The sequence below is a fragment of the Typopeltis vanoorti genome, chromosome 20 (assembly GCF_054136105.1).
Source record: "Typopeltis vanoorti isolate ZY-2024b chromosome 20, IOZ_Tvanoo_1.0, whole genome shotgun sequence".
NCBI classification, from domain to species: Eukaryota; Metazoa; Arthropoda; class Arachnida; order Uropygi; family Thelyphonidae; genus Typopeltis; species Typopeltis vanoorti.
The window spans coordinates 87,929,433-87,945,579 of record NC_143568.1 but is presented as its reverse complement, the minus strand read 5'-3'; the positions used below and the strand labels follow the sequence as shown (position 1 = coordinate 87,945,579).

General features: G+C 35.9%; 1 protein-coding gene across 1 annotated transcript in view; it reads right to left on the bottom strand.

The window, feature by feature from the left end:
* Window positions 1-16,147, bottom strand: part of LOC150095635 (dynein axonemal heavy chain 8-like) — a 2,108,518-nt gene that overhangs the window by 1,642,771 nt on the left and 449,600 nt on the right. Inside the window, exon 19 of the mRNA XM_090409931.1 lies at window positions 7,584-7,786. Within this exon, the coding sequence (XP_090266057.1) occupies window positions 7,584-7,786 (203 nt within the window). The remainder of the gene's footprint in view (window positions 1-7,583; window positions 7,787-16,147) is intronic.

Genomic DNA, 16,147 nt, shown 5'->3' with positions numbered 1-16,147 from the left:
GTTAGCAGAGCTAATCTCAGATGGTATGGTCACTTAAATAGAATGGGAGAGGAAAGATTAGCAAAACAAGTGTTTTCTGCCAGGTTGGCAGGAAAACGACCCAGAGGAAGACCAAGATATAGGTGGATTGATACGGTACAAAGTGCCTTAGACGATAGAAATATAAGATCTGATAATGTTGGAGTCTTGACAATAACAGACTGATTTGGAGGAAAATTGTAGATAGGAAGTTAGTAATGATGTAATTTTTTCATGTAGTACTGTCATATCCTATACACCCCTTGAGGGTACAAGGCAGGAATTTGATGATGATGATGATGAATGATGATGATAAACAAAAATATATTTTAAAAAATTCATTAGTCCACTCACAGTATTAATGTACTACATTTTTAACCTTTTATGTGTGCCATTCAAAAATAAATAAAACTACTTTTATTGTGCAATGATTAATTTTTTTTGTCTTCTATGACTGTTTTGTGGCATTCAAAGAAGAAGGAAACACGATATATGACGTCTTATGTAGTCACCTAGTCTCTCCTCTCAAATCTCACTTATACACCCATGCAGTAAACACCAGAATCTATGCAACCAAGTATATAATCATGTACTGACCTCAGAGGGAAGCAAAATCAAGTAGAGAGAAGGGAGACTGTTTACAGCCACAAACGAATGACCTAAGCAGAGTTAAGTCTTTCTAAGATCTTGCTCTTAGAAAGACTTAACTATTCTTTATTATTTATGGATGTGTACAGTGAACTTGATGGACAGAAGGACTTATACAAGGCGGATGATTTTCACTTGAATCAATTCAGTTTTAGGTGTACTGAGTAAGAATTGTTTAGTGACAGTTCAGAAGTGCAAAGTCAAAGCATCTGGAATGTTCTGGGGGAGGGGGGGTTGCAGACGAGTGTGGGTTCAGCCAACCTTGAAGTGGAAGAATGATCGGATTATACTAAAAGTTAATAGGGCTATGAGCTGCTTGGGTTCATAGCTTTAGTAAGATAATCAATTATTAGAAGAAAATAGTACTGCAGCTTATGTATACTAATGGGAATAAGAGAAAGGAGTTTCTGGTATTGGTTGAGTCACCTTTGCCAACAGTTATAGACATTAGTGAGACTTGGTTGATGGAGGATGATATAAGGATAGATGACAATGGGTCTAGTATTTTTGAAGAGGACAGAATGGGAGGAGGGGTTTGGTTGAAGACAGTAGTAAAATAAAAATAAAAAAAAATTGAAGTATGTCAGAGGGAGAGAACTGCAGTTCATTTGAAGCTATTTGGTGTGTGTGTGTGTGTGTGTGTGTGAGAGAGAGAGAGACCAATAGGATGAAATATATAGTCATTTGACGCAGGTTTGACATATTTTTTTACTATGAGTCTTGCACTTGGTCAAGTTCCTAAGGAGTGGAAGGAGGACAAGATTGTGCCACTTCATGAAGGAAGTGATAGAACTCGAGCATCAAACTATAGGCCTATCTGTGTGTCAGGTGTTGTAGTTAAGTTGTTGGAGAAGCTTGTGAGAACTAGGATCCAGAATTGGGTTGACAACAATCTCATTATCTTTGATGGACAGCATGGATTTGCTAAAGGGAGGTGATGATTTAGTAATCTTCTTAATTATTACAATAAGGTGACTGCTTCCATAGACAGAGGAGAAGGATACACAGTAATATACTAAGATTTTGCAAAGGCTTTTGCTAGATTACCACATGATAAGTTGATAGTCAAACTGGAGTAGATGCGGTTGGATATTAGATTGGTGCATTGGATTGGAGACTGGCTATCTGATAGGTATCAACAAGTTGTGTATGGGGGAGCAATATCCAGGAAAAGGAAAGTCACTAGTGGTGTGCCTCAGGGGTCTGTTTAAGAACCATTACTGTTTAACTTTTATATTAATGATATTGGTGAAGATTTGGATGGAGATATTCAGTTGTTTGCAGATGATGTAAAGTTGGGACGAACCATGAAGACTAGAGAAGATCTTGTGGCCTTGCACAAAGACTTGAATAAATTGAGTGATTGGGCACAGGAATGGGGATGCGAGTTTAATGTTGCAAAATGTAAGGTTTTAAAATTTGGAAAACAAAAATGGGAAGCAGAAAATATGCTTAGTGAGGATATATTGTCGGGGGGGATAAGAGATCTGGGGGTGATAGTGGATAAGGATCTGAAATTTATGGAAGACATAGCCAAAATTGTGAAGACAACACAAAGGCTTCTGGGCATGATGCAGAGGCCACTGACTTGTAGAAGTAGGGAGATTCTTGTTCCATTGTATAAGGCTTTGATTAGGCCACACACACACACATGGACTATTATACCCAGATTTGGTCACCTTGTTTTCAGAAGGATCAAGAGATGTTGGAAAGGGTCCAGAGGCAACTGACTAAAGTAGTTTCTAACCTCTGGAATGTCAAGTATGAGGAAAGATTAAGAAGATGCAACTTGCAGTGTATGGTGGACAGGAGAAGGATGGGAGATATGATAGAGACATACAAGTTGTTGAGGGGTTGTTATAGGATCAATGCTGGAGAGGTTCTACAGAGAATAGTGGGAGACCAGGGGATAACCAGAGATCATCCCTGGAAGCTGTATAAATGAGGGAGTGAGTGGCTGGTTTTTTTTTCATGCGGAGTTGTGAATGATTGGAATGCCTTGCCTGAGAGAGTGGTGTCTGACGAGGATTTGAGTGTGTTGTGTTTAAAGCACGGTATGATGAACTGCATGTTTGATAAAAGGGCCTCCTAGATGAGACTTTGACTCCATGAGGTCTTGGGTAATAATAATACTAATCCTGGCCACAGAAAATCAGTTTCAACATGTTCTACTGAAGAACTCCTTTTATCATGGAAGCTCACACAAAAAAATTTCCTACTCTGCTTTCTCTCTCTTCCTCCTTTCAGTTCTGTGCCATACCATCCAATAGGCATTTTTCCAACAGTTCTATCTTATGTTTCATTCTATGCTAGCGCCATGTAAATATGCTATCTCACTCATTATCATCTGGTCATTATCTTCCTTTTTTGAACAATTCATGTATATTACTATTACCCATTCATTTATTGTACTATTATCCACACCTCACTTAGATTCCAACACTTTAGTTGATTAACAGTGACCTTGCTGGTATTCATATTTTCTCATCGTTTTTATCATTAAATTCAGTACTATTGGTCTTTTTCTCCTCAAAATTCTGGTACTTGCTTTCAAAAACCACTTCCATCACACTCGTTCAACAGTTTCACTTTCCATCCACAAATCTTTTACTCTATAAAGTAAATATATTTCCCTCATGCTATAGCAAACAAAAGTACACATATTGAATTCTCCAGGGATTATTCTAAGCATCAGTGCCATGGTGATAATGCATATACTTATAACAAAAATAATAGATTTTACAATTATCCAAATAAGCAAGTAACTCTTAAAAGCTGACAAACACTCCTGAAAAGAGAAATTGAGAAAAAAAATTAAATTGATTGGGGCTAATTATTTTCTAAAACAATTTATCTTTCTGTTCCTAAAGACAAATGTAATGCTGCATGCACACTTCTGGGTAACCACTGTATTTACCATTTCAAAATTACAGGGAATAAAAATGACAAATCAGTAATCACAAAGTTTTATGAAAGATACATGAATATGGCCAATTTTCTGCTTTGTAGAATAAAATAAATTTATGTCCACATTTGGCTGTGGTTGTGACAATATTTCCATATACAGGTAAAAATGTAGTTCATCCTTAGACTTCGGATGCCAGGATATATGGCATGATCTACTATGCAGAATGGCTATACTGCAGGTACTGAATGCAATTCCTTTGTTTTTCCAGGGAGATATTTGCTGTTCATCTAGTTTGTCAAAAGTAGGATAATTTGCAGGAGCAAGCAAGGCTGGAGATTCCATGATGGTCCATATAATGGAGTGTGGATTTTTTGGTTAGCAAATAAGGGTTGCTAATTTTTGGCATGGCTTTGGTTTAAAGGAGATATGTATGTTATACTTTTTTACTACACATGAAATTTTTTCTTAAGTATCTTGTATGTAGAGATTAGCAATGGATTTATTTGTATTCAGAATTTTGGGAAAGGGAGGTTAGGTCTGTGGAATCATAAAAGAATTCTGTTGATTGTGCAAAAAATTTCTATACAGAGACTAGTGTCATTAATCTAAATGGTTCTGCCATGATTTGCTACAGTTATGAAGACAACCTACACGTAAAAAAAGGATGTGGTGAGCAATCAGATGACAAGACTGTCAAGGAAGGGAAGACAGTTATTGTTCTCGATGCAGGATGATCAAAATTAAATTATCACTGTTTAAGAGCTTGCAGAGTGCCACCCAGTGATCCACATGTTACAAAACTATGCTGGAATACATTGTACATTATGCAGAAGTGATATATGAGAAAATAAAAGTAGTTTAAAAAAGCACCCAGGGGTGATGGATGAGGTACTGAATGTAGATGTAGTAATTTTTCTGTGTGTGTAAGAAGCAGAAAAATGACATAAGCATAAAGAACACATCTTTATTCACTTCCATTATTCATTCAAGGGCTGTAGTGTCCGATATGCTACCCTTCCCAGCATGCCACAAGCTGAATCCTTTCCACAGTGGTTCAACAGCTGCAGCTGGTCGGGACTGATATTATGCACATGCTACATTATGCTGTCTTTCAGCTCTAGCAGGTTATCAGGATGATCCCAATAAATCCTGCCTTTGAGAAATTCCTGGTCATGCTGATAACTCTGGCTTCTGTGAAACATTCTCAAAGAACCTCCTGTATAGATTGACCGATGTGTGGAGGGGACCGTATCATGCTCCGTGATAATGACTGAATCCATGTACAGGTGCTGCTTTAGCTGTGGCACAACAAAATTGTTTATCATATCACAATACCTCTTGGCAGTAACTGAGCAGACCACAGGAGAAGACTGGTGAATGTCCTTAAAGAAAAATAACCCAATGATAAATGAAGGTGTAAACTCACACCAGACTTTGGGTGAATAAAAAGAAATTTGTTGGATTGCATGTGGGTTTTGCATAGCCCATATCTGGAAACTGTGAATATTAACAGCTCTGTTCAAATGAAAGTGCGTCTCATCTCAACACAAAATCATCCACGGCCATTCAGTGTTCAACTTCACTAGAGGAAAGAATGTTAAAGTGAATGTCAGTAGAATTTCAAAATCCTGCAAGTGCAACTCCTGTGTCAGCGTTATCTTGAATTGGTAGAAAAGCAGAATTTTCCATAGAATTTTCCAGACAGTTGTGTAAGGCACATGCACTGCAGGAATCAGTGATGCTATTCATGGTCTGCTCCACGAGTAGCAGCTTCATTCGCTTGTTATGAATATTGGTTTGTGACCTCTGCCAAGTCTAACTCCTAATGATTCTGTTTCTTCAAACCTACTAATCATTTGTCACAGAACACACGTAGTTTAGTTAATACAGCTTCACAAGCAAAGAACACTGAAGAAATGTTAGTGCCATCACTGTGGATAATATTAACAACCAGAATTATTATTATTCTTATTATTATTACTACTACTATTACTATCCTATGGCACCTCCACAGTCCGGAGACTCATCGAGGGAGACCCAAATCAACCATCATACACACAAATCCTATTATACCTCTCCTTGAACAGTCACTGTCAGAGAACTCACAACCAATTCTGGCAATTCATTTCACTTACTTGCTTACCACTGCCCATACAAAATATCTTGTCTGCACACTCCATACTAATGACACTCTCTTCGCTATGCTACCAATTGTATGTTTGGTTTAATCCTTTATCCAAGTATAGATATGTACACTTTATCCACGTGATCAAAACTTATTCCACCTTTACCACGAATTGCCCCAGTCCTGAAAATACTTCAGGCACAAACTTTGTTTGCTTACACTTGGATAAAGGATTAAACCAAACATATAATTTTTCCAAATTAGTTGGATATGTGGACATACTTCCATACACATTATGTGGTGAATGCCAGTGGAAAAAAATATAGCATACAGATGATAAAAATTAGGTTTAGTCCAGGAGCACATGACTTGAGCAGAAGAGACAGGAAGTCATCAAAACCTTTTAGGTTTCAAGATTCTTGTGATGTTTTTCTGAAGGAAGACCACAGGAAGCATGTGATGTGAATTCCTGGTAAAGAAGGAGATTTGTTTTGATCACCTATACATGCATTGAATGAGAAGAATGATGACAGAAGATCAGTTTTATTTTATCATCATGTGATTTTGCAATACCGCATTCACATTCGAATTTGGGTTCAGCTTTTTGTGTTCAGTTTGACACAAAAACTTTACCTACATTCACAGCCCTACTAATGATGTTGTTGTACTGTAGGCTGTGAATGGAGCTAAAGTTTTTGTGTCAATTAATTTAGATTACTTTTTTTTTTAAAGGACTGTGCTGGAAATATGGATTTTTAACTTTTGGTAACATTGACTCCGAAACTATGAGCATGAGTTCTACTGAACACAACAATTAATGTTTACCATAATAGAGGTAACTAATGCCTTATATCAATGTTTAGCTGATGGTTACAAATATATCATAGCCAGTAAGTAATCATGTTAAACATCCCAAGTTTTAATTTTCTACAAATAATGCTAAAACATTGATCTCCATGCCTTTCTTCAATGGGGCCAGGGACAAGTTAGTCAAATTCAATATTGCTAAAATCAAGTGCTTGCAAAAATGACCTTCCTTTCACCTTACCTCACCTTCAGAGTCTCTGTACTTCAGTCAGTATAGATGAAGCCCTTTGTCAGAAAGACCTGGATTTGATTCCCATCAATGATGTGAGGAAACTTTATCTGGTCTCTTTCAACTAAAAGTGAATTAGCTGATCTCATACAGAGGTAGATGGTTTCTTCTCCCGGAAACTCGGGTTTTTTGCCCCTCAGAACAGGCAAACTGGCCCTGTGAACACACACGGATCTACAGTCATAAAATATACTTAATCCCTCATTAGGAGGGTTCAACCAGTCCTAAGGGAAGGTCGAGGGGGATTGGGGGGAACCCCACATGAATAAAATAAATAAACCTCACCTTCAGTAATATAAATTCTAATATCTTTAATATCAAATTTTAAACAAGAGTAAATTCTCTCTTTTTCTTCTCTTTCTTCATCCTTGGGCTAGCAATTCTCTGGTGCAAGCACTTGATATCCAATCAAGATGTTACTTCTTACCTGTTAATTATATGAATTCCAAATAGGTCCAACTTAGTATGATGTTCTCACACTTCAAAGCAGTGCACCAAGCACTCATTACAAATCCTTGATGATGTCCAGAAAAGGACAATTTGGGAAAATTAATGATCCCCCCCCTTCCCTTTTTTTCCTTGGATTCACTTCATCAGCTCTATCACAAATGACCTGTTTCTTCATAAGTCTTTTCTACAGGAACCTCAAATGATCAGTGTCCATTCATCATTGCTCTCCTGGCCTACAGGAGGGAATGATGGAGCTTATAAAAACAAGATAATTAACTTTAGTTATAATTAATATTAAGAAATGAAAAAGATAATGATACTAATATATTTTCAAATACCAGAATTTTATCATCCTTATTTTTCTCCCATAATTCTTCATGTTTCCTGTATAAATCAAGTATTTTCTCAACATCAGAATGTAAATTAGTGACAGCAGTACTTAAAAAATTTATTAATCTCCCAATATCTGGCTTATCCATAATACGTGTATAGAAAGAATCTTCCTGCTTAATTCTCGTTTCATCCTCTACTTCTTCACAACCTGATATGAAATAAACAATTAATAATAAGTCTAAACAGATTCAATTTAAAGATATCGTTTAAAGGCAAGTACAATTTATATGATTAGCATAATTATTAATCAAATTAATAGAGTAGGAAATACAAACTAAACTATATATGAGAACATAATCAATGTTCTCATAGATTCCTAAACTACCCATAATCAATGGGTAGTTTAGGAAGGAACATAGCTGATAATCCATGAAATCCATCTTTATTCAACAGTAGTGAGTGTTTACAATTTAAGAGCATAACAGGTCAGCAGCTTAATCTATATGACTTTGAGTGTGATATACTCAACAGTGGTGTAATTATCATGAATATTCTCATCCTGCTGGAATGATCAAGCATAACACAGTTCACTGAATATGTCCTAAACCCAGAAAATTATCCAACGAATGGCAGTTCTATGCTAGGAACTTATTAATATCAGAGATTGGTAGAGAGTAACAAAAATGCTACTGTTTAACAGATGTATCAGAAACTTGCAAAGAGCAGCACAATACAACAGTAGTCTACGAAGAAGCATACAGCAAGGCACAACATATCAGACTATCACAGACTGGGTATAGCCTGGAAACCTGAGCAATGGAGGAGATCACTAATTTTGACATATCCTGAAAAAGGTTTCGAAGAAATATAAACAGAAAAAGTGATCAGCAAGCCCATGAGTAGTATTAAACACATACTACTCATATATGTATATGAATGGATATGTAGTATACTTCTGTAGTATACTTGTAGTATATTTTGTAGTATACTACACATACTACATATTCACAAGGTGATGATCAGTATGGTAAAGCAGGCCAAAGCTAATTATGAGAGTAAGCTAACTGATGAGACCATAAAAGAAATTCCAACGAGTTCTTTTGCTGTGTGAAAAGTGAAAGGAAGAATAACTATGAAAGGATGAATTTAAGAACTAATGGAAGAAAGGTATCAAAACCAAATAAAATAGCTGAATTACTGAGTGAACATTTTGCAATGGTGCACAATCCAGGTGGAGACACTGCAGTGTCAGATTTGACAATGACTGTTGGGAGAACAGAAGTAAATGAATTGAAGGCACTCATAATGCTAAAACACCTCAATACAAACAAAGCCATGGGATTAATTGGCATACCAGCCCATATATTACAGGAATATGCACAGGAATTGGCACCTCCTGTGACTAAGATGTATAATTTGAGCTTCAGTTCTGAAAAGTGTCAAGGGAGTGGAAAAAAAAGAGAGCAAAATAGTTCCACTATATAATGCAGGTTGCAAGACTGAAGTTACAAATTATTAACCAAATAGTATCTCAGTAGTGGTGACTAAGATATTCGGGAAGTTGGTAACAGAGAGAGAGAATTCAGGACTGGATAGACAGGCATCATCATCATATCAGCCATTGTCGATCCACGGATGAAGACCTTTCCAAGATTAGTCTAAAATGGTCTGTCCATGGCTCTCCTTTTCCACGTCACTCCTGCAGATCTGATGATATCATCAATCTGCCGTGATTTAGGTAGCCGTCGTGGTCATTTTTCCTCTCATGGAATACAATCCAATACTTCTTTTGTCCATCGCTGATCTTGTCTTCAAGCAATATGACCAGCCCATTGCCACTTCAGATGTTTCACTATTCTTATGATGTTGTTATGTCTTGGCTTTCTCTTATTTTTATGTATTATCTTTATCAGTTGTTATTTATGCTACTTATTATCAGTTATTTCATTTGCCGACAAATTTATATTATTTTATGACTGCGCCAGTCGGCAACTGAATTTTGATATAATATCCTAGAATACTAAGATAAAGAATGCAGGGATCAAGAAGTTTGCAGTCGTGGTCCCATTTCTTATGTTACTAATGGATTTCCCTCTAATACACGGTTCGTGATTTTCCAAGCGGTAATTCAATCCACAGAAACATGACAAACTCATTTGGTTTACACTATAATTTCTTATAGTGTAGAACCTTTTTACTGACAAATTCTTACACTTCTTTATATACCTATTCTCAGACTGTTGATTTATGCTAAATTACCCATTACTATCACACATATAAAATACATATATATATACAGGCCAAGTCTACAATTCTTGCATAAATTTCATGAGATAACATTCCTTCTTATATTCAGACTTTATCCCCCCCCCCCACCAGAATTTTTTTAGCATTCAAATTAAACTTTAACATAATGACATCAATTTCCTTCTCTCGACACAAACAGTCCGAAGCCTCGGTTTCCTATTCGGCTCAAGCCTAAGATGCATTTTATTCCTTAGATATAGATAAAATGTCCAAATGCAGAAATTTTCTTAAGGATTGGCTGTTTTCTCGACGCTCAGTTTCTCTTTCCTCCATGATTACTCTAACTTAATACAAAAGATTTCTGCTTACCATTCTTGATTTATCTGGTGGATTTAGGACCTTCTTATCTGGATTCTCGAATCTCCTCACTGTATTCTCTTCAATGGTGTCTCCGCTATTCTTTTGTTCTACTCGAATAGAAGCACTCTTTCACTGACTTATGCAATGGCGTAAATTCACCAGTGGCCCTTTCTTCTAGAAATCTGGATGCATTATAGCTGCAGCTTTGATCCAGGTGGCACGTATAGCAAGGGGAAATTCTTGCTACGCATGGCGGCAAGTTACCACAGCTACTCAGCTTTCCGCTCAGGAAACCAGGAGCCGACGAAAGACAGAAGAGAGGAGAGCGATTCAAATCCCCGCCGAAACCTATATACTACAAAACAGCACCCTCACTCGGTGGTGTTGTCATGCATACGGCGGCCGCCGATTGGTTACCGGGGCTGCGAACTGTCTTTGACATGGCCTAAAACTTGTATTACTTTATACACATCCTTTTAGCAATTATACATGATTTTTCTATCTTAATTAATTCATAAACACTCTCTGTTCAGTTTATGGGCCTTTTTAACATCACTTAATATTTACAAAACTGAATATATACATGTTCTTGGGTCATTACTAGGCACATTTTCTATCTGGAGGCATAAGTATGTCCTTATCCATCCCTTCTGAGGTTACCTTATGTTGGGTCGGAAAAGGGATGACTCATCACTTCTTTCGACACAACAATGTCAAATACAGACTTTGGTTTGGTTTTTTATTCACGTATTCCTTTTGTGATCCAGTCTTGTGATACCAAGCATACTTTTTTCGATACTGAATTGTGTTGTTCTTAATTTCTGAATTTCCTTTGCATTTAATGTCCATGTTTCATAGCCATATGTCAATATAGCCATATTTCATAACCATATGTAAAAATGTGATATATTCAGACAATGACAATGAAGGAAAAGGAGTAGCATAGTATTCAACACTAAATACGAGAGACTAATCTTCAATGGCAGGCAGTCTCAAGTAGAGTGAATTGGGAAAATATCAGAAAGGGGGAACTGGACAAAGAGACTTTTTTGTGCCTATTGGTCCCACAGAAGGTTCTATTAAGGCACAAGTGGAGAAAGTTTTTAAGGCTTTAGATAAAGCAACTGACACAATGAAAAAAGAAAAGTTGGTCCTTGTTGGAGATCTAAATGCAGAGTAAGAAATGATTGTCAGACATACAAAAATATTTTGAGAAAATTTGGAGAAAATAGAAAAGCTAATAATAATGGCAAATATCTGTTGGATTTCTGCTCAGGACATGGACTAGTTATTACTAACACAATGTTCCAACATAAAAATGTGCAGAAATTCACATGGAGAGTAGAGGCAAGCAATAAGAAAACACTCATTGACTATGCAATTGTTGATAGTGATGTTTTCTCCTTGGTTCAGGACACCAGAGTGCATAGAGGATTTGAAATTGGAAGTGATCACCATTTAGTCTTGAAGGATAAAATTGAATTTCATATTGAAATTAAGAACACGTAAGAAAGTTTTAAAGAGAATAAAAGTTGACCAGCTCTCAGATGTGAAATGCAGGCTAAAATACACAAACATTATTCAAGAAAAAATGAAACAGTTTGAGAACTGCAACCAAACATTCGAGATTCTGTGGCAAGCCCTGAAGAAAACACTGAAGCATGTGGTGAGGTTGTCTGCAAGGATAGAAAAATCAGAACTCCATGGTGGAAACGGGAAGTTAAAGATGCAGTGAGGGAAAAGAAGAAAGCAAATCAAAAGTTCCTGGCAATTAAGTCAGTTAGTGCTCTTAGAGAATACAGAGATAAATGTAAGAAAGCTAAACACTGTGTAAAATTAGCTAAACAAAAGTCATGGGAAGACTTTGGTAAGAACATAGAAAATAAACATCAAAAAGGTAGGCAAGATATTCTGGAGGATGTTGAAGAAGCTCAGAAATGAAGGAAAGAGTGCTGTAAAAGGAATTAAAGATGATTATGGCGACATGAAAACTGGATAAAAAGATATCCTTGAAGTATAAAGTAATTACTTCAAAAAATTGCTAAAAAAAACAAACAGTGATAGCACACTGGTAAAAAACACTCAACAGACATGCAGTCAGGAATATATATCCATACTTGAAGTAGAAAAAGCCATCAAAAGCCTGAAATGCAGAAATGCAGCAGGAATAGATGATATTCGACCAGAAATACTTAAGTATGGAAGTATAAACATCTTACAATGGCTGCACTGCATAGTTCAGAAGACCTGGACAGGGATGAATTCAAGATGATTGGAGTAGAGCTCTCATAGTACCCATATATAAAAGGTGAAATAAAACTGAATGTGAGAATTACAGAGGTATTTCTCTACTGAGTGTTCCTGGTAAGATCTATGCAAGTACTTGAGAAATGGTTGAGAAGGATTGTGGAAGACAAGCTTAGTGAAGAAGCCAGATTCAGGCGAAACAGAGGGTGTCAGAATCAGATTTTCACTTTATGACAAATAGATGAGAAATAATGGGAATATAATGGGAAAGATCTGTATTTAAGTTTTGTTGATCTAGAAAAGGGATATGACAAAGTGCCATGATAGAAGCTATTCAAAATGCTACAGTTAGAGAGAGGAAGATGGTTTAATGTTAACCTCCCAAACGGCCAGGACGTCTATAGACATCTAGCTATTTCTGGATATGATTCAGCCCACCTGTTGAAAAAACTGGGATAAGAAGTGCAATTTGACTGTCATGTCCATTAGGAGGTGTGATAAACCCTCACGCTGAAGAGAACGGTTAATCGGATTATCTCGCGTTCGTAGCTGCCTCTCAGTTGTCTATAACAAGAAATGCACTTCCTTGTTCTATGCTATACAACTGGATTTTAGTTATATAGGATAGACTAGAAATAGAGAAATTATTTATATTTTTGTTTTCTCTTTTTATTGTACAATACAATTTTAATGTCTGGACAAAATAAAGGTCTTGCATAATTTTTTCAGTTAAATATTGCCTTACCTTGGAGAACCAATTTCATATTTAATTTTTTTGCGCTAATTTTTTTCTAATCGCTTACTAGACAAAACATTTTTCTTTGTTCTCGAAGAAATTAATTCACGATAATTATTTGAAATATGCTTTTAAAGAAAGAAAAGAAAACCGGCTGCCGACGTTCAAGATTATATTATTTTTATTTTTGTACAAAACCATCAAAATCGAATAATACTTCACAGATTTTCTTCAGGACACGCTGGAGCAACTTTGCTTTATAGAGAATAACATGAAATTCTTTAATCATATCGCTAAATTTTTTCTTTATATTATATAGTAATCTACTGTTCTTTGTACTTTCACTTTCTTGGTTTCTTGTATAATTGGTCATTACAAAATGAAATTAACAGTTATGATTTAAATTTATATGTTGATATTTTCTGCATAATTCAGATATTTTATTCTCTAATTTTTAAAGTAAGTGATACATTTGCTTATTTTTATCATTCAAAATATGTATATCAAATGCATCAAATGTGAAATTAGAATTGAACTTTATTTCGCCTCTGATAGTTTAACCTCCCCCCCCCATTGCATCACTATCACACACTCAAAAACTGTTATGAAGCATAGGTACAATTTTTATTTAATTCGTTATTTTTCTCTGGTAATTGTTACACATAACTTTAATTTTTCGATACTGAAACTATGTGGTGATCATTATAAATCAGAAAATATACATATTATTTCCTGATTATCCAGGAAATTATGTGATATTCGGTAATAGGCGAAATTAATATTTAAACTCACTGTCATCCTTCAAATGCAATATCAGAATAAAGAAAGTGGAAAACCAAACAAGAAATTTCTGCCAGTAAAATATTCAGATATCACTTGAGACTCTTTAGTGTGCTGCATGTTCTATTGTTCTGTTTCTCAGTGGGGGTTAGTAATCCACATCTCAAAGCTTTCTAAAATCTTAATTTCTTATTTCTTCAATATCCAAGTTTCAGATACATAGACGGCAACACTCTGCACATAAATTTTATTAGTCTTTTGTTTAAGTTTTTATCCATTTTACTTCTGAATAATTCCATTTTCTATTAAAGGCATCTCTTCCCATCATGGTGGGGGTACTCTACAAAATATACCCCATGCTCTGTGTTGATCTTTTTTGGGTGTCTGGCATTCAGGTTTCCACTAAGGCTTTGTATCGAGTGCAAACCAATTGGGATGGAGGCTGCTGCTGCCTGGACAATGCACTCTGTTTATACCACTTTATTGATAGGCTTTATTGATTTGTACTTTACCACTTCACTGATAGGTGTTTCACTGACGGTTTCAGCATAAAATTTTGCAAGATGAGAAAAAGTGCTCCAGTAAACCTGGTCTATTTTCCATATGGGTATCTGTGTGTGTGAACATCCTTCCTGTGAAGACATTTTGCAAAGAACAGGAAAGTGATTGCTTCCATATATGTTCTCTTCAACGTCCCATGTGAGCAGTGGAAGAATGGAATAGGAGCAGATGGTAAGATCAATTGCAGAACATGAGCAGGAAGGAAAGTATTGAGTCTATTATTCAAACAGGGAGAGGTCATTATTAATAATGATTCTTTCAATGACTAGCCCTCTTTTAATAGTGTTGACACTATCCCCCAGAGTACTGTGACCATGAAAGTCACCCATCAAAAGTATACGTTCAGGCAGTTGCAAGATAAGGTTCTTCTTCTTCTTTAGTATTCTGCAATTGAGCAGGTTCTTCTTTTAATAGCAGAAACTTTCCTTCCACTCTCTTCTGTTCTGAGCCTTCTCTTTCTAGGTTGTGTACCTGTCTCCATTGAGCATGTCATCTAGCATTGTTTTCCTTACTCTTCCTCTGGGTCTTTTTTCCATCTATTTTTCCTTCGATGGCATCTCTGATGATTCCATTCCCTCTCAGAATATGTTTGATCCAGTTTCCCTTGCTTCTTTTTATCCTCCTTAACAGACTTCTTTCTTTCTTCTTCTACTCTTTTTAAGACCTCTTCAGTAGTTATTTTATCTATCCATTTGATTTTTTCCATCCTTCTCCAAAATCTTAATTTCTTCTTTCTTCAATATCCAAGTTTCAGATGCATAGACGGCAACACTCCACACATAACATTTTATTAGTCTTTTCTTTAGGTTTTTATCCATTTAACTTCTGAATAATTCCATTTTCTATTAAAGGCATCTCTTCCCATTGCTATTCTTGCTTTTATGTCACTTTTACATCTTCCATCACTGCTAATAACACTTCCTAGATATTTAAATGTCTTTACTTGATTCAATTTTTCCAAATTTATTCTGATATCCATATTTGCCTCTTTCCTTGCTATTTTCTGATGTTAACACGTTCGCTGCCAACTACGACTATACTCGTAGTTCGTATATGAGCTTCACAAGCCAACTATGAGTATACTCTTATGTCGATTTACTGACCTCCTATGCCAAACACGAGTCAACCCTTGGTATAATTACCTTAATTTGGACCATTGGATTCTGAATAAAGCGGAGAACACATCTGGGGGCTTGATAGAAGGGAAATAATTGCAACTAAAATATAGTATATTTTATGTGTGCCTCAGAAGCCAACTACGAATATACTCGTACGTCGATTACCAACCTCCTATGCAAAGCGCAAATTAATCAGGAGTATAACATGAAATTTTTTTCTAAATCAATTTAAAACTAATAAAATCAATAAAAATAAAAACCAATCAAAAAATAAAAAAACAATTTATTCAAATTAAGAATGGTACATTTTAAAACAATTTTCCATGCACAATGGTGGTTTTTCCTGGCAAACAGGACAATAATAATGTGTTTCACGGCATCATTTGTTCCGTGTACACACACACAGTATGGCTTTGTCGGGCGATTCTTTTTTTCTGTTGGGGGTAAAATTTCCAAATAATGAAAATCTCGATTCCTCCTGATATTCTCTGATGCTGTAAGTTCATCCATTCCAACAAAA